We start from the raw sequence: 26,900 nt of genomic DNA on the forward strand, positions 1-26,900 counted from the left end.
AATTAATAAATAAATAACTAAATAATAATTTACTAACACATAATAAATAATATGTGCAAATCGATACCGATACCATGTGCGTGTACTCGTACTCAGTATTCATTGAAGTGTTCTGATACTACAGAACCGATTCCAGTGTGGCAGGAGCTTAATTTTCCTGCAATGTGTTTGTGAAGTTAAAATGTTAAAACAATATGTTGCACTAAGAGGAGTTTTATATGACTAAAATGCACAAAGTGCAGTTATATTTGGGTTGAAAATGCCTAAAGAAAATAAAACGTTTTTTAATTGTAAGAACTGTAATGGCCTTGATTAGTACTCATATCGGTACACGGTATCAGCAAGTACCAAAAGGTAAGTACTTGGATGTGGTTTTAAAAAAACGTGGTATCGGTGCGTTCCTATTAAATACATCTAATGTATATTGCATTGCTATGTAGTCATCCCTCAGGTCTCTGTAGAAATGACAAATCATAAACCAGGTGTCCTCAAACAAATCATCAGAAGTCGCTTCACCATGATGTTCGCTTCATGCACCACAGAACCAGCCATCATACAGGATTATCGTACATTATTAGAGTGATAATAGTCGTCAATAATTGGTTCGAGAGCTTCAAGAGACTGATACACAGTATTAAAATGCATGTTATAAGGTAAACAACGTCCTACCCTGTTCCCTCCTCTCCAGTTTAACAGCCGACACTCACACTTGAAATTGTCCCACCACATTTTCAACAAATTTTCTGAAGTTACCCAACATGATGATTTTATTACCAACAATAAATCTCCATGACACCCTGTAAGTTATGTTGATTCAGCATTTAAAGGTGCCGCTGTGATAATCTCTACAGTTAAGCAAAATAAGTCAGCAATCACATGGATGCCAGGTTTATGACTTTAATCAGTGTTTTTGAAAGGCATGAGAGAACCCAGCATGTCAACAGGATATAGATGTCAATTCAGTTAATGATATTATTTATTAATCCGCAGTAACAGTTATTGTTGTGGAAATATAACAAAACTAAATGAAAGTAAGATAAAAACAAGTTTACAAACATGTCAAGTAGAAGTGTAGAACAAACAGAGGTGTGGTTAAATGTTCAGAGATCGGATTGTTGTTTTTTGTGGCCTGGCAACAACTTGGTAAAGTTAAAGGTAACAGATAATAAATTTGTTCTCTCTGAGTGGACAACAGAATGGACAGAGTGTTAGCCAACAGTTCAACATCTGGGGAGCAAAGACTTTCCTTCTCAGTGACATGTCCAGGATTACAGCATCTGTTAACAAAGCTCTGTAATCCTCCTCCTTTACTGTTACCGCTCTAGCTGCAGTCTCTGTCTGCAGTCTGAAAGGATGTCTCTGTATCGCCTCATCAACTTTCCCACTGCATCCTCATCAGCGCTACGAACCCGTCCACTTATCCACCAGTGATCTCACGTTTCCCATGACAACCAGCGAAAGAAATGGTTTAAACTTCCTTTCTTATTCGACCACTTAGAGCAGAACTTAATGTTAAATGAACAACTCGTGATGTCAATGTTCAGCTGAGGAAATACATAAAATATGTAAATCTGTTGAGCTGTATGTTCGGTGGCCCAGAAGTGTTAATACAATACCAAAGCTGCAACATGAACACTGCTCATTTATAACAGCGCATACCAACATTAATACCGACACCAACTTCCTTCTCTATCTGCCTTTTCTTATATTCTCCTTTAACCTACTGGAGCTGCACCCAGCAAGAAGTCAGGATTAGGTCGCGCTGGATCCTCCGACTGGTTTACGCAGAACATTCGAGCTGTCTGACCTCGCCTCTCTTTGTCTGAGAGCCGTGCTCTTTGGATTCAAAGCAGAAATCCTCATCTATAGTGTAAGGAATTAAACTGGATTAAATCGGACTATACGTTTACAGTGCTTGGTTCGATATGAATAAACTTAGTTTAATTGTTTAGCAGTAATTTATTTTTCTCTAATTTAGAGAGCAAAAGATGAGGATTTACTGTATTTCGGAATTATCTTATTAAAAGAACCCAATGTCCTTCAGAGTAAACTTTCAATCAAGTTTCATAACATAATCGTGGGTATTAGAGGTTAAACTGCAGTGTGCTGCTCGCTCGTTAGACTGAAAGGTTAACAGAGGTTGAGCATGCAAGAGGAATGAGTCAGAAAGGTGTCTGAAACAAAGCTGCCACTCTCTCAGTGACGACAGGTGTGACTGTGAAGATGGACACATGCAAACATGACATTTTGTTGGCATCCATCACATCTCTACCAACACGTACCGCTGTGTGTGCATGCCAGTTCTCAGGTTACAGGGCAAGGCAGATTAGTGTTTAATGGCGTTCCCAAAGATTTTATCTGGTGGCACTTATGAGTCATTTGGCCACATTTCAAATCGGAAAAATACAATTTAAAAACAATGTGTCTGCTTATGTTGCAGCCTGTTTTTTTTTACCAAAATTTCTTGTGAAATAAACCAAACATCAGTATCAGAGCTTTTGGGGGAGTTTTTTTTTTTGCACTGATTTCTAAAGAAAAATAAAGAATAATTCATAGAGTTTTCCTCAAACACAATTCAACCTACCGAGACGGAACAAATGCCTGTGGGATGTCAAATATACGATTCCGAAATTCAAGCTTTATATTCTGCGTAAAGACTTTACAATCAGCAGAGTTATGAAAAACAGACAAAGGCAGCATTGATGGTGGTGTTCCCCTGAACTTTGTTAGAAGTTATTACTCATATTCTTGGATCTTCTGCATTGTTAACAACTAGGGGATTCCTCTGAGGGAGAAGTAAAACATGTTATTTTAATCTGACAGGACATACCAATGACAACAATCAACCTGTCATGTCAAGTCAACTCTGTCATAACATTGCAAATCCCTTTTTTCAAAACCGGCATACTTTTAAAGACTTACAAAAGCGCTGGTGTCAACACCCAATAAGTAACCCAGCAAGTAGATCTGTGGTAGAGAAGACTGATCACTGCAACCCATCGAGGGCTGCTGCAGTGAAGGAATTTACCTCTGGGGGACTTTGGGTGGCTAATTTGGTAAAATGTCAATACTTTAAATCCATCACACTTTGTTGTCGTTAGCTTCCCAGCTGTCATTTTAACAGTATTTACATTTAGATTTACAGTAAAATTGACATTTTACAGGAAATTTCAAGGGTTGATTTGACCCTACACATTTAAGGTTAGCAGACCCCCACTTTAAACACATCACACGATACAGGTTCCTTCAGTATACTGAGAAGTTACGTAATTCAACAGAAAAGAGGAAGTGCAGCAGAAAATTAACTGTTGCAATGAAATTAATACCTTCAAGACTGGAAAAAAAACACACTCGAGATATGTGATAGGAAAATGAATGGAGTACATGCTGGTGGAGTTGTTTAGGCTGCTCTTTGCAGCATCTGTAGCACAGCTGTCAGCAGGGAAGCCAGGATTATGGTTGTTGATGGCTTCGCAAAAGTTTCTCCCCCACTTGAAGTTGTTGCTGCCACGAAAACACACAAAAAAGGATTTTATTGATGATTTATTGAATCGATACTAACTTAATAAGAAATAAAACATATTTTGCACCATCCTGCATCAGATTAAAAAAGTAAACTACAGACTTAAACATTAAAAAGGAAGCTGTAAATATTTGTTTTTATAAAAGGTTTACACCGTTAGGTTGGAGTTCGAGCTAAAGTTTCTTAATGTAAATCTGGCACCACCATATTTAAAGCAACCATTTAATTGAATGGTGCCTGGATTGATTACTTTGCTTTTACTTTGGTTTTAACCAACCAAACACCAAAGTCGAGGCAGCAGCAGACCAAGTTTACAGAAAGGCGTAATTGCGTGACATTTTGTTAAAAGGGAGAAAACCTTCCGTTCTTCACATGCAAAACAGCTCCAATGACATATGTCTGCTCACCATTGTGGGACTGTTACATTAAACACAAGAAAAGTTTGGTATTTTTACCCTGTGTTGTCGTCGTACTGGGGTTCTCTTGGGAGCCATTGGGCGCTACAGTTGTCGAGTCAGTCCTGTTACTGATTAGGCCGACACCCAGTAAGTCCAAGTCCGACTGCCGCTGCAAGTTCGCCCAGGTCTGAATGGCGGTGTCGTTCTCAAACAGTTTCAGGTCCTGAACTTGGTCACCCACGAGGCCTTGGACATCGACCACACTCAAAGCCTTTGTATTCAAAAAAGGGAACGTGAGGAAAAAAGGTGTCTTTTGTCCTTTTTTAAATGGGTGTTTTTAACCCAAATCACTTAAATCATAAATGTCCCAACAATTGGTGTTGAAATACTCGGCCCAAAGCAACTTTTCTAATGAAGGAGTTACCAAAGATCATAAGCTGTATTTTGTATTACTTGGTAAATAGCCCATCACCGTCCACTCTGTGAATGCTTAAAGGAACTAATTACAGCTAGGTTTAAGTTTAGTAATAAAACACGAGTAGATCAATAATTCTACAGCCAGTTAGGTTAAAGAGCAAAACTGGTAAAAATGTTACTTTTGAACATTTTTAGGGACTCCTTGCCCCTAGACCCACAAATAATTGATAAAGTCAGTTATTTAAACGCCTGTGTCAGCTCTTTTTGACCTTACATTTATCACATTAGGGTCCAAACTCTTGAAAGTGTCTACGTCCATGCTGATGTTCTGTGTTGACAGTCCCACTACATCTGTGAGCGGCGCTCCACCTATCGGTGAGGAAAGTAACGGGATGTCAGACAGAGGCTCTCTGAATGGTGGGGAAACAGGTAGGAAGGCATGTAACAGGTATTCTTACCCAGATAGGCCTTCATTAGGTTGTAAAAGTCGGTGGAACTGGAACGCTGTGAGCTGAAGGAAGCGTTACTGATCTCATACAGGACTTTTTTCTGCTCGACTGAACATGACTCCACATTCAGAGGGTTGGCATCTCTGACACAGTGAAAGGAGAGGGAGACGCAGGGTTATATCCGCACTCAGAGGCCATATTTTATCTTATAACTATGTGCTGATACTAACCTGATGCTGTCTGAGCTAATGGTCCTCAGTGTGCTGGTGTCTAATGAACACAGGTTGGAGTCGATAGCGTTCAGCTCAGTGCTGCCCAGGGAGTTCCCAGAGGTATTCAGATACTTGGTGATGATTTCTTTGCTCTAAACATGAAGGAAAACACATCATGTAACCCAACAATACTCGTGTGTAAGTTTGGATAACACTCAGGTTGTTTAGATTTGAGAATCCCTCTACCTGTGCCGACTCCCAGGTTCCATCATCAGCTTCCATGAGAGCTGCCAGGGTGTCAAGTTGTGTGATGTTCCACTTAGAGATGTCGTCAAGAGATGCCGCACGAGATACTGAACCAAGCAACTGGACTTCCTGATCAGAAACTCCTGATGGGAAAGCCTGAGAAAGAACAGAGAATGTCTTGAAATAACACTGAAATCTATTTGTTTTAAAGCAACATTAAGCGTCACCCTTACACCATTATTTCCAACTGATTACCACCGCTTGGTTTGTGTACCCAGAGGTTTAAAGTACAATTTTAAGGTCATAAAACACGTTGCTGTTAATCACCTGGTTGAGTTTCATCAGAATGACTTTCTGGAGGTCATCGTCATCGACTTTCTCGCAGATAGAGTTGAGGTTATCTTGCAGAACAGGGACATCCAGACAGAGATCAAACTGCGTCTGATCGTAGCCGAAGGGGAAGGCGTCGTCGTTAACGGTCACCTGGGTGATGTTGCCCACAGTGCAGCCTGATGGAAATAGGAGAGCTATGATCTATTGTACACTACTATTACACAGGGTTCTCTGTTCGTGGGCCCATAAGAGCCAATTGTTCCTGCGGCAGCTTTTTAAAGTGACCAACCTGCTCCTCGTTTCACTCGTCTCACCAGCAGGGGGCTGAGCTGTTTAAACAGCTTCTTCAGCTTCCTCCTCTGGGTTTTGAGTTTCCTCAAGTTGCGCATGAAGCGTTTGAGGAACTTTCTATTTGTGGACTGTAAACGTGGGGAGAAAAGTACGGAGACAAAGCGAGAATCAGTACAAGTATACAAACACTTTCAGACTACTAAACTGAATTGAGAAAGTTGAACACATACAGCTGTAAACCTCCCCCAGATGTTTCTTGTGAAATATAGAGGAAGGATCCCGAGGTTGTCCAGTGTTTTTTGGTTCCAGTTGTTGGGATTTCTTCAAAATTAAGAAGAGGGCAGCATGAAAAATGATATAAAAATGTCTCTAAATAAATCTGGAAATGATTTATGGATGCAAGACGAGGTTTTCCTCCTTCTTCTTTTGGCAATTTAGTTCTTATTTGGATGTAGATATTATATTTTAAAGAAGAAACGTCACAAACATTAAAAAATAAGCTGGAATTGTGTGAGATTGGCTGAATGTTTCAGTCTTTTTTCACTTCGAATGAAAGAACGTGAACACGGAGGTTTGCTTTTCATTCTCAGGATGTTGTCAGAATTACCATCGCTGTGTGGAATCTGATACTTAAAGGTTAATTCTGCTCTTTGTTGCCTGTTCCAGATGTCCTCAGTTACCTTCATCTTATCCTCATCTTATTACCGTTTCCGGTGTCTCATCAGCACACCTCCATCCGCCCTCCAAAATACTTACGTCTTCTTTCTGAGACCGAACGCTGACAGACCCTCTTTGTTATTTCCATTTTGTTGCTAATTACAGGCTCTACTTCTAACTTTTTGTGTATTCGTTGACTTGAGAGGACAACTGAGATGAGTAGTTTATCTCAACTGAAGCTCAAAATTTGGTTCATCGTGTGACTTATTGCACATGTGAGCTAAAACGCCTTCAAGACATTTGAAATCTGAGGTCATATTGTAGTTTTAGTTAGTTTACTTGGAAACTAGGCTACCCAAGATCACAATTACTGTCCTGAATGGATAACAACAGCTAATTCAATCATATCTGGGTTGCTTTTAATCTGTTTTCAATTTACTTCACTCGCTGACATTATAAAATAACAGTTGGATCAGTGCAGGACATTTAAGATAAAGCTATCCAGCTAGCTGTAGGTGGCTTGTTTTGTTACTTCTAGCAAAGTATTAAATCAGTGGATGTGCCATTGACTTAAATACTTTGCCAGCTAAACTCACTTATTATATTAATTTAATTTGTGTATGATCTTAGCTACAATAACTACAGAACAAAGTTCAGTAACTCCCTTTGTCACTCTGTGTCTACTAGTTCAAACTGGTAGACTAAGATCAGATCAATCCCGTTAACAGCAGACTGAATGATTAGATTTTTGTACCCAAATTGTGTTTTTCCAGACAGCAGCAGCGTCTCCATGGAGGCCACCTGGTTGTTAGAGAAGTCTTTACAGGCTTTGAGTTTTTCCAGGATCAGAGGATCCGAGTTCTCGATGAAAGATCCATCCAGCGTGCAGGCCATGTTCCCCAGAACCTCCACGTTGACTCTGCTCAGGCTTGTGCCAGTTATACCCTAGAAAGTTGAAAATAAAGTATTTAATGTAAAACTGTTCCACAACACTACCACTGCTCACTAATCCTTGTGCTTAATGACACTCACCAAGCAGTTCCTGGCCTCGCTGAGCAGCTGTGGACCCTTCTTCAAAGAGGTGGAGGCCACAGAAAAGTCTGCAGAGCCCAGTGCAGAAAAGTATGACCTGCAGTTGGCTTTTGGGATGCTTTGTGCGCTGCAATCATTTAATATAAAAGAGAGAGGGAAAATAAGCAAACGAACATCTACTATATATCAACTCAATCGCATTATGAGGTCGGTCCAGTGGGATGTTTAGAGTCTGACTCACTTGAAGTAGAGGAGCATGTCGGAGGGATAATCTGTAAAGTTCTGAGTGAGTTCTCCCCGGAGCTGGTTGAACATGCAGGTCAGCTGTGGGTTGTAATGCCACAACACAGATTACTAAACATGTCACTGAAATATACCAACATAGGGACTGTATGAACCCTAGGTTAGGGGTATAACCCTAAGTCTAAGGTTTCTGTTATCATCTATGGTTCTTAAATATAAATATTAGATAAAAAGCCTCGGTTATCTCATTTAATGAGCGTCCGGCAGATTTTACCTGGGATTCCTTCAGCACCACCTTGGCTCTATGTCTCCTTGGTCTACAGGCACGGATGCACCTACGGATCCTCTGTTTTGTCATTTTCCGGACTGACGTGCACGTGAAGCCTTGCAGCACAGATGGAGAAAGCCTGTGGGTTGAAAACCACAAATAAAATGAAATGATCCTTAATAATCTTCTTAATAATCTAAAATAAGTTGTTTACTTACTCCTCAATGTCAAAGTCGGTATTACCCAGAGTCCTAAAAAACATGATGGACTAAAAAAAACAAGATGAAGTTGGTGTTTAAATGAGGTTTCACGCTTACAGATGCAATTCTTAAAGTAATTCTGAGAAGTATTAACCTGATCTCGTCTCCATGTCTTTCTGTTTATCACGCTGATGTCTGCGGTCCCCTCAGAAAATAGCAGCCTGGAAGGTGGGATCTCAGTTGCCAAGTCATCTGGGACATTCAACACCACTTTAGTTGGGCTGGAGTCCACAGAAATGATCTAGCAGAGGGTTTAATTCATTCAAGCGTCAGTGTTATTGTTATTTATTTAAATGCAGGTGTGTAGGATAGGAATAAATAGGTGAAGTCTTTATTGTTTCTTAGCATTGATTTAATTCAACATTCATAAATCTTACATTTACCACAATACTAGGACCGAGCAAGTTTAGCGATACTGCGATATATAACGATATTTAGTTTCCCGATAAAGTATTGATTTTTTTTTTTTTTTTTTTTTAAACAAACTTTATTGAAAAGTCAGACGTTACTGTTAGTGAAAACACAGAACATTAATATAATACAATACAATGCCAGGGGGTCACATTATACAAAACAGTGATAAATTAGTTCATAAAAATGTTGTATAAAGTGCACAGCTCTCACGTTTGTGACACGTTTGTTTCTGTTTTGTCTGGCGGTGTTGTCCTTCCGGTTCAAAGGTTGGACCACCGGTCCAATCAGCGATGATTCATGTCTAATCACACTGTCCCTTTTTTTTCTTCTTTAGAAAATGATGTAAGTGTATCGAATCGTATTGAATCATTGGCTGAATATCGTGTATCGTATCGTATTGTGAGATTAGTGTATCGCTGCAGCCCTACACAAATACACTGAAATACATCGAGTACAATCAGAGTACTTCTGGAGAAGACTGAATTATCTTCGGTTTAGGGTTAGAGACGTTCTTTAAACTTTTAGATGACTAACATTACTGATGACCGATTGTTTTCACCCCCAAGTTGTTTTAAAACACATATGAATGATCATGGCTGAACTTTCTGTTCATTTTGTACCTTTCTGATGAAGATCTGTCGGATAAACCTTGGTGCTGCCCGCATGTTGGAAACAAAGGCCATGTTTGTAGAGACACTGAGTAGTTCAGAAGCTGTGATTTTTTGTATTAAAACTGAAGGAACTCCAATAACAAGTCTGCCGAGGGATCTCAGCTGGGCTGCAGTGTTGATCTGTTAAATAGATGCAGCAAATAATGCCATGTTCTACGAATCGACAAGCACTTCTTGCTCACTTTGCTGAACCAAATATATCGTAAGCTGCTCGCATCAAAGCATTAAATATTTGACGGATTTAAGTGGCCATTACCAGGAAGCCCGAGGAGGTAATGGTTCGGATGATGATGTTGACTTGGCCCTGGCCCCAGGTGGTCACCGATCCCAGGAAGGACAAAGAGGAAATCAGCACTGTTGGGGGCACTGAAGAGATCTGCTTGATGGTCAGGCCCGAACTGGCATTGCCGAGATTTACAAACGTTTGTCCTGTGACGGTCGGAATGTTTGATGCCAACGCCGCAGATGTCTATGTAAAACATAAAAAACAAGTTCATACAGGGGGTAATCTGATGATACAATGTAAGTACAGAAAGTTCATCGTCTATGCTGCAAATAATTTCATGAATTTTCATGTTGATACGGTGTGTGATGGACTGATTGACTTTTACCAAGTCATTTGTCTTAGAGAGGTTTAGTTCAGAGGGCGCATTCCTTTATCCAAGTGGATATGTCAGAGAGAGACAAGAGATACCATTGGGTCATCTAATGAGAGTGTTAGGTACAGTTGGGTATGATCGTTGCTTCAGTGATACAAGAAGCTGTGTGAACGGGTGACCTGGCACAAGCAAAAACAAGGAGTCCCAGTGTTGAACCATAGGGTACCCCGACAGAGAGGCAATCGGATGTGGAGTTTTGTCCTCGCTATGATACCTTTAAGGAACGCCCACTGAGATACAATTCAAATCAAGCGTCTGCCGTACCTGAGAAGTCCATCTCAGAAAGTAGAGATTGTAGGATACCGTGGTTTACCAAGTCAAAAGCTGCAGAGAGGTCTAACAAGATAAGAACCAAGAACTGGGCTGTCACAGTGGAGTTGCAATTCTTGAAACCAAATTGTATCTAGGAGGTTGTTCTTAGAGACAAAATTTGACACTTGTTTGAAAGTTACTCATTCGATAACCCTAATAGGAATGGAAGTTATCAAATTGGTCAACAGTTAGTTGGCTTTCTCAGAAGATGTGTCACTTAAAGCCAATAAAACATTTATTCCAAGTCTTAATGTTGATACATGGATTGGAGAGATCGCCTAAAGGAGGTTTGTGGAGGACAAATTTTGTGTGTATGCATGTATGCATGACAATAAATCTGATCCTAATCTTAATCTTGTGGGAACAAGTCCACCAAACATTTGGTACCTCTCTCCAACTCAGAGGGCTGAATGATGGAAATTACAAACTATTGACTGGGGAAGACAGACAACACAAGGACTAGAACTTCTACATATTCGGCTTGTGGATGCCCTACTCTTAGAGGGGCCGACCTAAGAGGAAATGTCTTTAATAGAAAAAGAGTAGTCGTCAGTGGTTGAACAGGTTCTTTGTAAAGAAAGTGGCAGTCAATGTCAGCAGAAGTAAACAGAAGTTTTGGCAGAACTATTGCAGGATGTGAATGAGGATGCGAGTGACTGACAGCCCATGAGATTAGCAGGGTTGCTAAATACTGGTATTGAGCTTTTAACCTCCAGAGAGGAAAATGAGCTAACTGCAGAGATGTACAGTAGGTGGAAGGCAGGTTTCATTAGTTGTGCTTGAACAAAACCAAAGTTGGTACCACTATGGGCAACTTCTGGTAAGCTTATTGTAAAACAGATCAAGTAGTAAAGAGTCGTGGCCATTAGGTTGCATGGAGTCAGTTTCATATGAAAATTAGCTTGAGTTCTTTGCCACCTTTGTGATAGAATTATGTGAAAATTCATCAAGTAAAAACAACAACTACATAAGCTCTGTCATTAACTGTCAGTAACTTGGTACCTCAGGGTCGTTTGTTCCGTTGCAGAACTGGTTAAGGTTGGCCAGGATGGCGATGGTGTCATTTTCATTCAGAGAAGAATATGCTAAGCTTGGGACCTCAGAGGAGCACACTAAGAAGCCTGGAAACCTGAATAAAAAGGGACATATTTCTCAGGTTTATGTAAAAATAATGACGATAAATCAGCCACTTCATACTGGTGGATACTCACCTGATGGGGCTGAATGTTGGGTTGAATGTAAAGATCTGTGTGATGTAGAAGTTCGTTACATCTTCTGGGATTGCTTTGTTGTTGAAGAGCTCCAGATTGGTTTTGTCCTCCAAGAACACTGGGATCTTCAAAAATAAAGAAACCAAAGAGGTCAGTGAGAACCAGCAGAAGTCAAAAGAAAGAGGTTCAACCATGAACTCTTCAGATCTAAAAAAACGGGAAGCTTCAGCTGACCCCTGGTCAGTAATAAAACTCCAGGGGAACATCCCCAGAAGGACCTGTTGGTCAGTGGTTTGTTCCCATTTAAAGTCGCAAGAACCCAATTTGTAAGAAGCATTGAATAAATTTGAAGCCAGCTTTCTAAACTCAGTAAAATAACTAAAAGATGCCTTTTCCAGATTTGTTAAGCAACAATTAATCTTCCAAATGCTGTTTCTAGCTTTCTTTCTGTTCCGTAATACCGAGCAATCCATGGCCATCATGAAAGGAAATCACTTACCTTGTTTATCCTTTTATTTGATTACTCCTCTCCGTCACTAAACTCTTTATTTATTTGGACATTTATCTGTTTTTTCCATCTCTCACAGATCAATTTCAAATTGCTTTTGTGTTTTGTTGAGATTACAATTTAAAATATGTTGGCGTACCTGAGAGGTGGGAACAAAGGCGTTGAGATCATCCAGAGTGATGAATGTCACGAAGATGCCGATGTTATTGGCAAACCAGGCGGTAGAGTTCAGCTGTGGATCTCTGGGATTGTAGCATCTGGCTTCAGACCCTGTGGAAGAATCTGAAATGCACGATTATCCAATGTTCCATTAATATAATCTCTCAATTATTCAATCTCTATTTATGACACGTGATGGATTAAATATGGAGCTTCACCTTCTTCCAACATCACACCTTTGCTCTAAAATCTTACCATTTCCTAAGTAGCTCCTGATGGAGGTGTACACATCGGCCTGTGCGAACTCAGAGCTGTTGTATGTGAAGTTATTTCCCATGAAAAACACCCTGTTGGAAGGAGAAATAATGCAGACTGAGTTTAAAGTCATCCTTCCAAAGCCCTTTCTAACTCTGCAAGAAGTGATCTTACAGTTTCTGGAAGGCGACACATGAGGCATTCTGCACTTCAGTGGAGCTGATGAGGTTCTTGTTGAGGAATCTGAGATAGTCTTTTAACCGTAGGTCAAACCAGAGATTAACTTCGGTGCTGTCGCTGCTGCTCAGGGCCAAACGCCACAAACAGGGAAGGATCGCCACCTTCACATCATCCCGAACGTCCTCCTAAATGTGGCATTTACACGTAATTATACAGTAAGTGACACACAGGCTGGATTTTATGTCTGGTTAGTAATTGAGATGAGGGACCTACCGTTTCTACAAAGGCAGGAGTGTTGTTGTAGATGTTGAAGATGACACAAATGTCCGAACTGTTATTAATCACACTTGGCTGACCGAGGAACTGGCGCAGATCTGAGGTGTTGAAGGTATTTATGAGCTGGAAAGGAAAGAAAAAGATAAGCACCATATCAGTAGGGTCTTTGTGTTAAATTCACACTTATTTGTTAAGACTTTTTAAATAAAGTTTCATTGCAAAGAGGTTCATTTTCCCACCTCTGACTGGCGCGTTGGTGGCAGAAGAGATAAGAACGTCGGCAGATCTGGAAAGCCAAAGCTGAGGAAATTGCTTCTCAGAAACACGTAGAAACTTCCACCGCTGTAACATTTCAGCGGCGCTGTACCTATTTACAGAGGAATGTGTATTATTTTTGGTACAAATATCATATTCACAAAATAATTAATGTTTAATTAATAATTAATTAAATATCTTAATGGTCGTGTGGAATAATTTCTCATACGAACCTTGGAGGAAGAGGATGATTTGTTTATTGATCTCTTTTTGGGTGTCGTTGCTGAGCGTCTTCTCTAGTGTGTCAAGCAGAGTAATCCTAAATAAATTTAAATAAATGAATAAAGAGGAAAAAATAAATAAAATCAGTGTTTCTTACAGATCACAGCTCACACCGAGTGGTTTACAGTTTCCCGTAAAGTGTTTATATGACCGTGGAAACTCTTACATCTCTCGGCTGCTGTTACAGCTCCTGTTTGTGCTGATGTGGAATAAGGGCTTTACCAGGCTAGGAGAGATGTTGACCAACAAAGGCCTCAGTCGCACCTTCAGCCACAGCTGGAAGTCTTCATCACTCACAGCTGGAGAGGAGAGATTCCCTCTGTCAAAAACTGCCTGGAGGAAGGCAGATTTCACCTCCTGTGTGTAGTTGGCTGACTGGGCCTGTAAAGAAATGCACTAATTCATCAGAAAGAATGCCTGAATATGTTTTCTTTGTTCTTTTATTGTGAATGAAATATTGGTTCATGACAAGCAGATGCAAAGCATTGTGTTTTTACTTTCATACATACTCGTTATTTGAGTATTTCTATTCAAAGATCAGTATTTTGATAACATGAGCTGATTAAATGCACGAGGCTGCACCCAAAAGAAGGATCAGTACCAACTGCAGATGAATGAAATGTAAGTATTTGAGATTAAAACTGTCTCTGTCAGTTTTCTGTGTGGTAGTGTGTACATGCTAACGTTTGAATGGCGTTAGTCAGCCTTCAACTCAGTCTCTTCTCTTTTTGTTCGTGAGTTGTTGCTGTTTGTTTCAGATCCTTCATGTCAGACATCACATTCAATAACTCGTGTTTATAAGACTGAGCTTTGCCCACTTCTACAACCCAGAGTGCACCGTCCTCCATGATAATTAGCATGTGTACCTGGGTGATGCATTTTCATGAATGCTAATCAGAGCCAGAGCCGATAAATACTACAGAGAGATTTGGTGCAAGACTGAATTATAATTGAACTGTTTCCTGTTGCAACATCCAGATGTTTGTGAGTCTACTCCTTCCCAAACAAGTGGTGTCGGACAAGATATATGTCCTGAAGACATTTGTAGGCTTTTATTGTTTATTTATATGTGTTTTTATGTCACAGCAACACATTTGGGTGAAGAAAATACAGGTCAGACCTTTCAGTCCATCTCAAATCAGTTAAACAGCTCATCAGTTTAATTGCTTTGTTTCAACACCATTAAAACTGCTTCAGTTTCTATGTATGGTTCTAAAAAACGTGTCCTCGGTTTCACATTTAGATTTTAAGGTCATAACTTTGTGTCATAGAATTGTTACTGTAGAAATCAACAATCCTGTCTGATCGTTTCATTCCTAATCTACAAGTCCTACAGATAAAATTACCCTAAACGGCAGCTGGATTTTTGCAGGTGAGCCAATCGCTTCACATGTCAGGCATGTAATGATAACCAAAACCATTTTAAGGAAGAATTTTAAAAAACAGACAGTGTCAGATGTGTTTACCTCAAAAGTCGGCGACACCAGGTCAAAGAAGGCAGCAAAGTCAGTGGTGTTGATGCCGCTCATGAGTTTTGTCACATCCTGGGTGCCGTTTAGCTGTGACGGCATCACTACAAGCTGGCTCAGCTGGCTGAGAGTGAGAAGATCTGCAACCTCCACCTAGAAGTGACGAGCAGCAGATCAGTAAGCAACTGCTGTAAGACAGAATGTTTTTGTTCAGCTGCAGACTTCCTACGGGACAAAGTCCTTTTCCGTTTATGAAACCCCTCTGTTTTTTTACAGACCTAATTTCAGTCACTGTTGCTGCTCATTAAAGTCTCTGAAAAGCACATTCAAAGATTTTCCTCTAAAGACAAAAATACCTGTAAAACAACATGTGAAATTCGGGTTCAATGATAATGAAACTTGCATTTAGGACGACTTTGTCCCTAAGAAATATTATAAACACTAGAGTGCACTGTACTCAGTAACATTAGGGTGCTAACTGCCTGTCCAGCAAACACGAGGGGATAAAGAAGTGGATATGCTAACTGATAACTGAAAAATAAGAGGGTATATCTGCATGCACCCCACATTCCAGCCACCGGCTGTACTCCCAGTCATGAGGTCCTAAAGCCACTACCACTACTTGCTGTACTTTAAACTGGAAACGAATTTTGCGAGAGTTTCAATCAATTCGACCATTTTGATTAGAAATCTAAAGTTTAAACACGTTGCTGAATACAAGGAGTTCACTCGCACACACTACCGGTGGAAACTTTGAAGAAAAAAGAGCAGTTTTCACGGGACAACGATGAAGCAAAAAGGACTACAGAGAAGGAGACTGACCAGCCCAAAGCTGTGGTTGACTGTTTGGGGTTTCATCGTCTTTCGGGGCTTTTGGAGCCACGTTACGCTCTACGTTCTCAGCACTCCGACTACGACGGCATTACAAACTGTACATCTATATAGCTGTTTTTGTCAGCTATTTATTGTGCTCGTGGTGCGTAGTTTGCAGCTGTGTGCTGTTGGGAAATGTCTCGGACATCCCTCGACTTTACTGTTCAGCTATGCTTTTGAGAATATAGTGAACTCTGCTGCTGTCGTGATGTGCGTTTCTCTACCTTTGATGCCAGATTTGCAAAGCAACTCAGGCTCCTTATTTAAATGTTCAGAACTCCTGAGATGAAGTTAAGAGGCTATGAACCGCAGTGATGGGAATTATGACAATAAGCAAGTGCTTTTGAAAGCATTACAGCAGACAGTTTCACTGGAAACAGCTGAGATTAACTGATAAACCTGAGCGCATGTCGCCTTATGTGCTGAGTTCATTAATATCGTTAATTAGCAGCTGGAACGTGAGCGAAATATATGAAATCAACAAAGTGTGTTTGAGATTAGAAGTTGGAACATTTCATCTGAGCTGGTGTGAGATCTGTTAATCAATGCCTTCAGTGGAAACAGCCCCAGTCTCTCAAAGCAGACATCACTTATGGTCTTAACACCTCATTTTTCATCTTTTATGTTTGGTGCTTCGTGGTGTGACAACCTCAGAATGCATCCTTTGAGCTGGCTTTAAAGTTTAACATTTAAATTTACAGAAGTTTTGATTATTCCATCAATACTTCATCCTCGACTCATCGATACACATGACTGAAGCACAATTTCTCTCCACTTATCTGTGCTCTACACGAACTTCTACGAAGCTGATCTGTTAGGATGTGCTTTGTGATTATTCTGAAAACACAAAGAGGACTTAGTGGAAATATCTGAAGTGTTTAAGATTCTCTGTGTCCTTTATGATCTGAAGGCTGGTGTGAAAGCTTTCAGCATTAGTTAAAAATCTAAATACTATGAAATCCATTATCCTTTGCAGGGTGTGCTCTGTATCACGAGGAAGGATTCTAACTTATAGGCTAATATTTCATAAACCAGTGTGAACATACTCCACTGAAATTCCTTCTCAGGGACAGAAAATCCATGAAGGAGGCGTGCAACCGGAACCCAGCAAAGTTGTTTATAATCCAGCGTCTGTCATCAGGGTCCGATTCAACACAGGAGGAACCTTGGAATCAAATCACTGAATCATTACATTGAAGACGGCAAAACATAAGCTGCGTTTCATAAAATTTCAAAGCGCATTTGAACTAGAAACTGCACTTTTACACTGTGATAAAGTTACCTGAGGAGGACTGTCCCCTGAGATAATCTAATGTGAAGTTGAAAACCTGCCGGGTCTGTCGCTCGGAGAGTTGATGGAAGACGCCGTCGAACCCTTTGACTCTGAGAAAACGATGAAATTTCTTTCATTTCAACTGTGCAACACAACATCTAATTAATCTTTTTCTCAGTTATAACACATCAGATCATTATGGAAACATAGTTTTCACTTACATCTCTTGATAAGAGTTACAAGGGATACTTCTTGGAATAATTTCAAAGATTCTTTCATCAAAACTTGGGAGGAACAGAGGCAGATAAACCTGGAACCATAACTTGAAGCCTTCGGCATTTAGCTTCGGTAGATTTGGTCCAAGAGCTGTTAATGTGAGATTCAGGATGGTGTCACGCACTGCTGTCGACATGTTGTCCTGAAATGAAAATGAAAGGAATTGTCAGAGGATCATTTTCATGCATAGTAAGTAAATTTACAGCATAATACAAGTGGAATAAAAGCACTTACCTTTGGAACACCACCAACAAATGTGCCAAAGAAAGACTTAAAGCTTTCCAAAGACGGCGTCACATTGAGACTTGTGAACACAAGTGTCACAAGAGTTTCATTGGACAAGTTGTTGGGTTCAAGGAGGAATTTAGCTTTTTGTTCTGGAGAGAATGTGTCCAGGATGGCCTCCTGAAACAGAACCATGAGGCCGAAATTAAAAGATTCATCGAAGCAGTTTCAGTAAAACTTATCTTGAAGTGTTGTTAAAGATCAACAAAATAATATAAGCAGAATCACAGACATACCAGAGAGAGATTGAAGGCTCTGAGCTCAGAAAATGTTACGAACTGAGAATAGGGACCCAAGTTTATTTTAATCCAGTCGACGTCAGTCTGATTTTCCTGCCTGCAAACTGGGGAACACGAACAGATTCAAAGACTCACACGATGTTTGATCAATGAAAAGAAGCCTGAGTAATTGACAGATTTAAGTCCTACCTGGTGTATTGATGACACTGGCAGATTGATTCAGATAGCCCAGCAGAGCATTTGAGATTTCCTGACGTCTCTGCACGGGTATGGCAGGGAAAACTTTGGCAATCCCGCTGACACTGCAAAGATTGGAACAAAACTTTCTTACACAGTCCCTGAGAATGACCTAGCCTAGTAATTTGATGCATGGAAGTCCTGGTTGATCCTAAAATGCTACTCACACAATGTGATAGTTTGTGCAGTTTATGCCTGAGGTTGCATTCCTGAGCATCTGTGGACGGAAACTTCCAAGGATGGGAACCAGTCTGACATTGAACCAAAAATCAAAGTCATCTCTGTTGAAGCCCGAGAAAAGAGGACCGATGATGACGAAGGTCCTGTCCATGCACCGATCTCTCACGGCTGGTGTGAATTCTGGGACCTGTCACGTTATGGCACAGGAAGAGTCAAACACCACACAATCTTTATGAGGTGGTACACCGTGGGATTTTTAAAAGGTTGCAGTTCATGACATGTTCTGATGAGGACTGTTAAAACAAGTTGGTTCACAATGAAAAAAAGCTATAAGATACATCAGCCTGTAAATGTATGTAAGACAGATTTAAACCTCAGTCAGACGGCTGGTTTGGTGGAGGATTATATCTGTTGTTATGACGTCTAGTTTCACATTGTTGTAGCTTTGTTTTTTTTAAATTAATTAGTTCCATTGTTGAATTAGTATTGGAGAACGAGTGAAGCAGCCACGATGAAAGTCAAGAGGCCGGCGTTCTGAGGTCGTGGATGCAAGCGGCTGAAATTAGTTCCCAGAGGGGGGGTGGGCTCAGACTTAGAGATAGGGGGAGGAGCTCCACCATCTGGTTAGGACTCCTCCTGGGAGGAGGCCCGGGGCAGAACCAGAACAGAACCAGAACTCAGTGGAGGGATTATACATCACATCTGGCCTGGGAACACCTCAGGATCCAAAGGGGGAGCTGGAGGGTGTTGCTGGGGAGAGGGATGTCTGGGTTTCCCTGCTGGATCTGCTGCCTCCATAACCAATTCATGGATGGATGGATGAATAAATGGATGGTTAGATGGATGAATGAATGGATGGATGGATGGTTGGATGAATGAATGGTTAGATGGATGGATGGATGAATGAATGGATGGTTAGATGGATGAATGAATGGATGGATGGATGGTTAGATGGTTGAATGAATGGATGGTTAGATGGATGGATGGATGGATGAATGAATGGTTAGATGGATGGATGGATGGATGAATGAATGGATGGTTAGATGGATGAATGAATGGATGGATGGATGGTTAGATGGATGGATGGATGAATGAATGGATGGTTAGATGGATGGATGGATGAATGAATGGATGGTTAGATGGATGGATGAATGGATGGTTAGATGGATGGATAGATAATGAATGGATGGATGGATGGATGAATAAATGGATGGTTAGATGGATGGATGAATGGATGGATGAATAAATGGATGGTTAGATGGATGAATGAATGGATGGGTGGATGGATGAATGAATGGTTAGATGGATGGATGGATGAATGAATGGATGGATGGATGGTTAGATGGATGGATGAATGAATGGTTCGATGGATGGATGGATGAATGAATGGATGGTTAGATGGTTAGATGGATGGATGAATGAATGGATGGTTAGATGGATGGATGAATGGATGGTTAGATGGATGGATAGATAATGAATGGATGGATGGATGAATAAATGGATGGTTAGATGGATGGATGAATGAATGGATGGATGGATGAATAAATGGATGGTTAGATTGATGGATGGATGGATGAATGAATGGATGGTTAGATTGATGGATGGATGGATGGATGAATGAATGGATGGTTAGATGGATGGATGAATGGATGGTTAGATGGATGGATAGATAATGAATGGATGGATGGATGGATGAATAAATGGATGGTTAGATGGATGGATGAATAAATGGATGGTTAGATGGATGAATGAATGGATGGATGGATCGATGGATGAATGAATGGTTAGATGGATGGATGGATGGATGGTTAGATGGATGGATGAATGAATGGATGGTTAGATGGATGAATGAATGGATGGATGGATGGATGGATGAATGAATGGTTAGATGGATGGATGGATGGATGAATGAATGGATGGTTAGATGGATGGATGGATGGTTAGATGGATGGATGGATGAATGAATGGATGGTTAGATGGATGGATAGATAATGAATGGATGGATGGATGAATAAATGGATGGTTAGATGGATGGATGAATGGATGGATGGATGAATAAATGGATGGTTAGATTGATGGATGGATGGATGAATGAATGGATGGTTAGATGGATGGATGGATGGATGGATGGATGGATGGTTAGATGGGTGGATGAATGAATGGATGGTTAGATTGATGGATGGATGGATGAATGAATGGATGGTTAGATGGATGGATGAATGAATGGATGGTTAGATTGATGGATGGATGGATGAATGAATGGATGGTTAGATGGATGGATGAATGAATGGATGGTTAGATTGATGGATGGATGGATGGATGGATGAATGAATGGATGGTTAGATTGATGGATGGATGGATGGATGGATGGATGGATGGATGGATATTTTACCGTCATCTTTTTTATATAATTAATTGCTGGGTTTTAGTTTTGTTGATAATGTTTACGTGGTATAACTTGTACAGTATTTTGTGAAACTCATGTCATTTTAAATGTGCTCAAGAGATAAAGTTTGACTTTAATTAACAAATTAACTTTTATATATTATATGTTAGTTACATAAAAATGATTCAGTGGTTTAGATACCAGTCTCAGTACTAAGAACTGTTGGTTCTAAGTCCCGGATTGTACTTATTAACAAACTTTAAAGTATAGCTTACCCGTGCATTTAAGGTCAGCTGTTTCAGGAATACATTCACATTTTCCAGAGCGTTGCCAACCTCAAGTCGGTCGAAGGCCAGATCGATGATGCCCGTGTCATTCAGGGTCTCTGAGTTCAGGATGAACTGGGCCATCTTGGAGGTATTGAGCTTTTCAAATGTTTCAGCCTACAAAAAGGAAATCAGTACATGATCATTCAGGAAAAATAAGTTATTTTGGGAGAATAGTTCAGCTTCTGCTGCAGAAACTCACGATGGAGAAATTTGGATTGAGGGCTTGCAAATCCTCTATGGATGCAAAGCTAAAGAAGAAGCCGAGGTTTGCATTTATCCACTCTTGAGTGTCATTGAAAGATGAGACGCAGCCAGGATCTGCCCAAAGAAAACAAAAAGAAAGGAAAGAGTCAAAGAGACTGGCTGGATGAACATCAACACATTACTAAATTGAGCCTGAGAGCCAGCCTTTACAAAAGCTTTGTTCTTGTCTGCAGATAAGTTGTGTTTATTAATGTGTTTCTCTTAGTTAAAGGGAAGTTTTCTCTTTGTCGTTACCTGTTGAATCCTTTCTTGACAGAAATGCTTTGATGAAGTTATTGTAGATTAATTTTCCATCCAATCCAGGAGATTTCTCCAGTTCCGAACTCATGGACTTCACCCTTGAAAATACAAGAACATAACTTTTTCTTTAACAACATAAACTGTTCCTGGGAGCAGATATCAGGGCGTCTGAAGTCACCAACAAGTGTAAAACTCCCCAAAAACACAACTCTGGTTTTTAGTACCTCTTTGTTTGAAAGTTCCTCATTTAACGACTTGTTCTGATTTTCATTTCTAAAGTACGTCACTCCTTAAGTTGGCTCCGCCTCCTCTGCTAAGCCCCGCCCACTCACATCCCCCCTGCTGGACGGATGAAGCCAGCTTCTGGGGGAAATGTTCTGCTGTCAGCTGCACTGAGGAGCATGCATCTTCCATCCAGCAGCAGCCTCAGAGGATATCAGAGCCCAGTGGATAAACTCTATCTGAGGCTAATGTTCCAGCAGAGTTAGCTACAGACTGTGGATGTGCAGCAGCCACTTTTCATCCCACTGTTTTAACAACTTGGTCCAGTTCAACGCTGGACTGAAGAAGCTGAGCCACAAAGAGGGATCAGTTCCAACTCTCAGAGCCTGAACTTCAGAGCAGGGAAATGGAAGCATCTGAGAAATAACTCCTCATGGTTTATTTATTGAGTTATTTTCTCCTTTAGCAGCAGCTAACGCTAACAGCTTAGCTAATGAAGGTGACGTACACCAGCTTCTAAGGAGTTATTGCTGTTATTTTCTCCTTTAGCAGCAGCTAACGCTAACAGCTTAGCTAATGAAGAACAGACCAAACCTGTTTGGTCTGCTTTTCAGGCTCAAAGCATGACTCATCTGGATTCCCAGATTAGGCTCTACAGGTTTGGCCGCAGAATATAATTAATATCGGGTGAGACGTGCTCAGGAGCTGAGATAAACACTAAAGATGTGAAATTGTCGGCCAAACCAGGCTAACAAGTACAGACACATCTGAGACATTTTGAGACTCAAAAGACACAAACTGAATGTCATCATCAGTGATTGGACACACCTTTATATCTGCTACCTTTGGGACATCCTATAAAAACTGTCAAAGAGAAAAATAAAGGGTCTAAAACAGAGTCCTGGGGTACCCCATGTGCTAGAGACGGTACAGACGACAACGGTAACAGAAAAAGTCAGATAAATAAGAAGAGAACCAGGCTGAGGATGTCCCAGAAACACCTCTCCACTGTCTCGCATGTGAATCACAACCACTTTTACATCTCCGGCTTGGTCCATCACTGTTGATGAGAAAGCATCGTTAGCTAGCATCTGCTGCTAGCTTACAGCTACGCTACTAAACTATTTGAACTAACTAACAAAATAAGAGTCTTAATCTAATCAATGTTCACAAGGCTGATGATGTGAACGTATACACATATATATATATATATATGTGTATACGTTCACATCATATGTATATATATATACATACATACATACATACATACATACATACACAGGGTATCCGCGGGGTCTTAAAAAGTCTAAAATTCAATGATTTGAATTTAAGACCTTAAAATGTCTAAAATTCTCTTGAAATCTCATAAGATGTCTAAAAATTTATTGACGGGACTTTTATTTAAAACAAATGTGTAAACTCGCTTTTAAATGTTTGGATTTTTGAGGACGTTATGACGGAACTAAAGTACCTGTGCAACCCGGTCAATTTGTGGCTTCAGAACGAACAATTTACCTCATGGTTGAAGCCGGTGGATGGAAATATTTATGAAGCACACTGCACCTTGTGCAAGAAAAGTTTGAAACTTGGCATGTTGGGCATCAAGGCGTTGGAGTCCCACGCCAAAACGCAAAAGCACAAAGCGGTCTTAAAGGGCCAGCAGCAAACGCTTTCCATCAGCCAGTATTACTCCACATCAGGATCTGGAGCATCGAGGTCCAGCGCGACCCCTGCTTCCGATACGAAGGGAGAGAAAATAGGGCCAAGAGATTGTGAGGTCTGACTTTTTCCTGGAGAACGATTTTGTGATGCAAATGTATTACTCTGTTGAACGCATATTGTTTTGAGAAGCAAAACGCTTTATTTTTTAAACCCCAGCCAACTAGCCGGACTACCTTCATCAACACCAAAACGAGGCTGGAACTCTGCTCACAGGACGCAGCAGGGGGTAAGAAGATGTTCAGAAATGATGTTGCTAATATGGGATGTCATACAGCTTCATGTCAAAACAGGCAAACTATCCCTTTAAGGGCCCGTTAGTGCTGATGTTCGACGAATAAATTAATATATTTTGCAAGTAATTCCGAGCCTCCTTTTTTGCCAGTATGGATGTGAAATGGGTCTTAAATTGTATTAATTATGGTAAAAAAGTCTTTAAAAAGTCTTAACTTTGACTTGTTGAAAGCTGCAGAGACTGGTATATATATGTAGGGAAGGTTTATTTCTGCATTAAAACAGTAAAATCATCAGTCGTCACAGTGACCTCGTTTCCCCATTCACAAGTCCTGAGGTGTAAGGCTGAATTAGTTGTGATTTACCTGTGCAGGTAGAGCACCCTCTGCTGTCAGAGACTGGTGTGACACAGTCATTAAACACTGATTGTTCGACACACGAGAGGAGTTCAGTCAGTTCGAGGTGCACGAGTAAAACAGAAAAGAATTCACTCACAGTTCCTGGAAGGAGCTGCAGCTGAAGCTCTGGTTGGCGAGCTGGATGAGGAGGCCTTCAGTGACAAACGGCAGAAGAGGAGCCATCTTCAGTGAGAACCACAGTCTGATGGACTCAGGGTGGCTGAAGTTAAGCAGACGTAGGCTCTCCTGGACTCCAAGGGCATCCAGAACATCCATTCTGGATTCATTGGTGGTCTGTGGTAAAACAGAGGTGACTCAACACTGATTAAAGGTGTAACCCACCATGCATGCATGTTGTATGAACACCAGTTAAATGTCGTTTGAAGGAAAATAGTCTGAATCAAATTAATCTAGCAGATGCTTTTACTCCAAATACACATTGTGGAACAAGTTGAGGTTCAGTAATAATACTTTAACAAAAAGATGGGATAAGTTGGGGTTTACGCACTTATTTGTTTCCTAAATTGTCTTCCCATTTGTCTCGGTACCTAACTTATCGCACTTACTCTAGCACTAGTTCTGCTCTTAGCCGTTTGGTTTTGGAAGGAAATGCACTTATGATTTCTTGTGACCTGAAGTTCTTTTGCCTACCGATGTGGAACGCACTTATTGTAAGTCGCTTTGGATAAAAGCGTCTGCAAAATGACCGTAATGTAATGGGTTTGAACCAGAAAACCTTGTCACTCCCATTGAGATAAATAATTGTTCAATAATATGGATCAGATATGATATCTTTAACTGAACAATAACCAACAAATATCTATTAGTTTTAATCTGAATAACTGAATAACTCAGTGCATCAAATAGCAACATTTATGTTCATTATCGTACTTGGAGCCTCTTCAAAGAAAAAGACAAATAAAAAGATAATTTACTTAATTACCAGGTTTAAGAAGACTTTTAAAGTCAACTCTACGATCTGCCGGAGGTTTTGTTCCACCTCTTTGTTTTCTCCATCCGACAGCTTTGCATTTATCTCTCTGGACAGCGCGTCCACGGCCGCAGAGATCTGCAGAAAACAGGCGGCGGCGTGCGTTAGTGTCAGCAACTGAACACCAGAGGGCGCCACAGATCAACAAAACGTGGCAGAGCAGGCTGAAGCACTCACACTGCGACTGGCATTTCGCACGTTCCCTTCTTGGCCAGTGCTGCAAGTAGAAATAATGACATAAGAACAAAGTTCACGGGTGAGTGAATTAGAGAGTAAAACAGAACGCGTACCAACCTGCTTTGGGCTGTCGGGGAAGGTGGAGCTAAAAGTGTTCAATAAAAAAGAGGAAAAAAGCTTTAGCTGCTTTAATCTTTTCATTTTATTATCAATCAATAGGATCCATATTTACCTTCTGTTGTGTTGGACTGTAAGAAGAAGAATTATATAGATTATAGAATATTAAATCAATCATTTTGACAGTTAAGTGAAGCAAAAGTGATGAGAGAGACTTACGGCTGCAGAGGTCAGGGATAACATGCAAACTGAGGAGGTGAAAGAGCAAAGTTTTTGTTTTTGTTCAGGAGATGAAAGATTGACTGATGCTTCTCTGAGTTTCTGGGGAAGCTTACCGATCCCGGCCGCCGAGAGGAGCAGAACTTGCACCGGAGTTCTGGGACCTCCCATCGTGCTGCTCAACGAACACCAACCTGAGTGATTCTCAGATTATTTCAGTGTTTTACACAAAGAACGCTTTGACAGGCTGGGAAATGGAAAAGTAACATTAAAGAAACTCAGGAATAATTTATCCTCTTTTTAAAAACATTTCTAGGTTATTATCAGTTCATTAAATAAGAAAACAAAGCAGCAAAATACCTCAATTTGCTCCGTTTCCATAAAAACATATGCATTTATGTCATTAAATCACTGAAGAAATCAAATCAAGTTTCCTACAATTAATATTTAAATCTTAATTCCTACACAGCTCAGAGGAAATATGAGATGATAAAGTCTCCTTCTCACCTGTTTAAGTTCTTTGCTCTCCGAGGACGAGTAAAGTGACAAAGTGAACAAAAGAATCTGCGAGGATGACTCTTAAAAGTGGATGTGCGAATCCAAGGGGGCGGGGCCAACTAACCATCACCTTCAGAGCATCAGCTCAGCGTGTTCTGTGGGATTCCACCACGATAAAAATCGCTTTTCTTGTGACATTTATCAGATAAATCACACGCGTTAACATCAGAGAGCCTCGTCGCTCTGCTCAGGTACAGATTCAGAGCGTTTAAGGTTTGAAGGTATGTCAGAAATGTCCTGCCTCTTTGTAAACACTGCTGTCACTATGCAACAGTGTTATCTGGCCTCTCATCAATTTGATCTGGAATTTATAGATTTAGAAACAGTGACAGAATTCACAGAAACGTGACATAAATTGAATTGTTTAACATCTAATTAGCTCCAGCGTTGAGTCAAATGGAAAAAAAACAACTTAGAAATGACCTCAGTCGTATGAGAGGATCATTTCCAAGTGGTTTTGTATCAAGCCTTCTTGGTCTGATCGCGCTTTCTTTATCGGTCATCGCATCGTGACGTCAGCACGCCACCATAACCGTTTATGTTTGATAAAGTTTCATACGTTTAGGAAGTAGAAGGTTTAGATTTTCTGATATAAAGCAACGATGACGATAACTACGAATATCTTTGTCACATATTTTCGATTTTGTATTTATTCAAAGTTAGGGCTGGGCGAGTTAACTCGTTATCGCGTTAACTCGCGAAT

At 40.5% G+C, this 26,900-nt stretch overlaps 1 protein-coding gene across 1 annotated transcript; it reads right to left on the reverse strand.

Moving 5' to 3' along the window:
- Positions 1-1,338: 1,338 nt before the first annotated feature.
- LOC142366256 (uncharacterized) lies at positions 1,339-26,195 on the reverse strand. The gene is made up of 45 exons (XM_075448088.1): positions 26,147-26,195; positions 25,756-25,886; positions 25,640-25,668; positions 25,536-25,551; positions 25,421-25,448; positions 25,304-25,343; positions 25,079-25,204; positions 24,233-24,429; positions 21,557-21,660; positions 21,258-21,376; positions 21,005-21,172; positions 18,331-18,530; positions 18,116-18,228; positions 17,924-18,030; positions 17,637-17,807; positions 17,348-17,544; positions 17,136-17,236; positions 16,900-17,018; positions 14,978-15,133; positions 13,678-13,892; positions 13,463-13,548; positions 13,214-13,341; positions 12,972-13,097; positions 12,693-12,883; positions 12,519-12,610; positions 12,244-12,386; positions 11,597-11,721; positions 11,388-11,514; positions 9,671-9,883; positions 9,364-9,534; positions 8,424-8,570; positions 8,288-8,337; positions 8,076-8,208; positions 7,800-7,882; positions 7,559-7,685; positions 7,281-7,471; positions 6,100-6,190; positions 5,868-5,997; positions 5,573-5,754; positions 5,246-5,401; positions 5,018-5,151; positions 4,797-4,930; positions 4,613-4,707; positions 3,979-4,192; positions 1,339-3,504 (listed from the first exon to the last, which is right to left on the reverse strand). The coding sequence occupies exons 2-45, from the start codon at positions 25,808-25,810 to the stop codon at positions 3,401-3,403; spliced, it is 5,634 nt and encodes a 1,877-aa protein (XP_075304203.1). The 5' UTR covers positions 25,811-25,886; positions 26,147-26,195; the 3' UTR covers positions 1,339-3,400.
- Between the last annotated feature and the right edge of the window lie 705 nt (positions 26,196-26,900).

Source organism: Odontesthes bonariensis, chromosome 17, assembly GCF_027942865.1.
Source record: "Odontesthes bonariensis isolate fOdoBon6 chromosome 17, fOdoBon6.hap1, whole genome shotgun sequence".
Classification (NCBI taxonomy): Eukaryota; Metazoa; Chordata; class Actinopteri; order Atheriniformes; family Atherinopsidae; genus Odontesthes; species Odontesthes bonariensis.

Excerpts from the sequence above, each read along its gene's own strand:
- LOC142366256 (XM_075448088.1), bottom strand. The coding sequence starts at position 25,810 with ATGGGAGGTCCCAGAACTCCGGTGCAAGTTCTGCTCCTCTCGGCGGCC. Across the intron at positions 24,430-25,078 it reads TAAAAGTCTTCTTAAACCTG|ACCACCAATGAATCCAGAAT; the intron begins GTAATTAAGTAA and ends GTTTTACCACAG. Across the intron at positions 17,545-17,636 it reads TTGTTGGTGGTGTTCCAAAG|GACAACATGTCGACAGCAGT; the intron begins GTAAGTGCTTTT and ends TTTTCATTTCAG.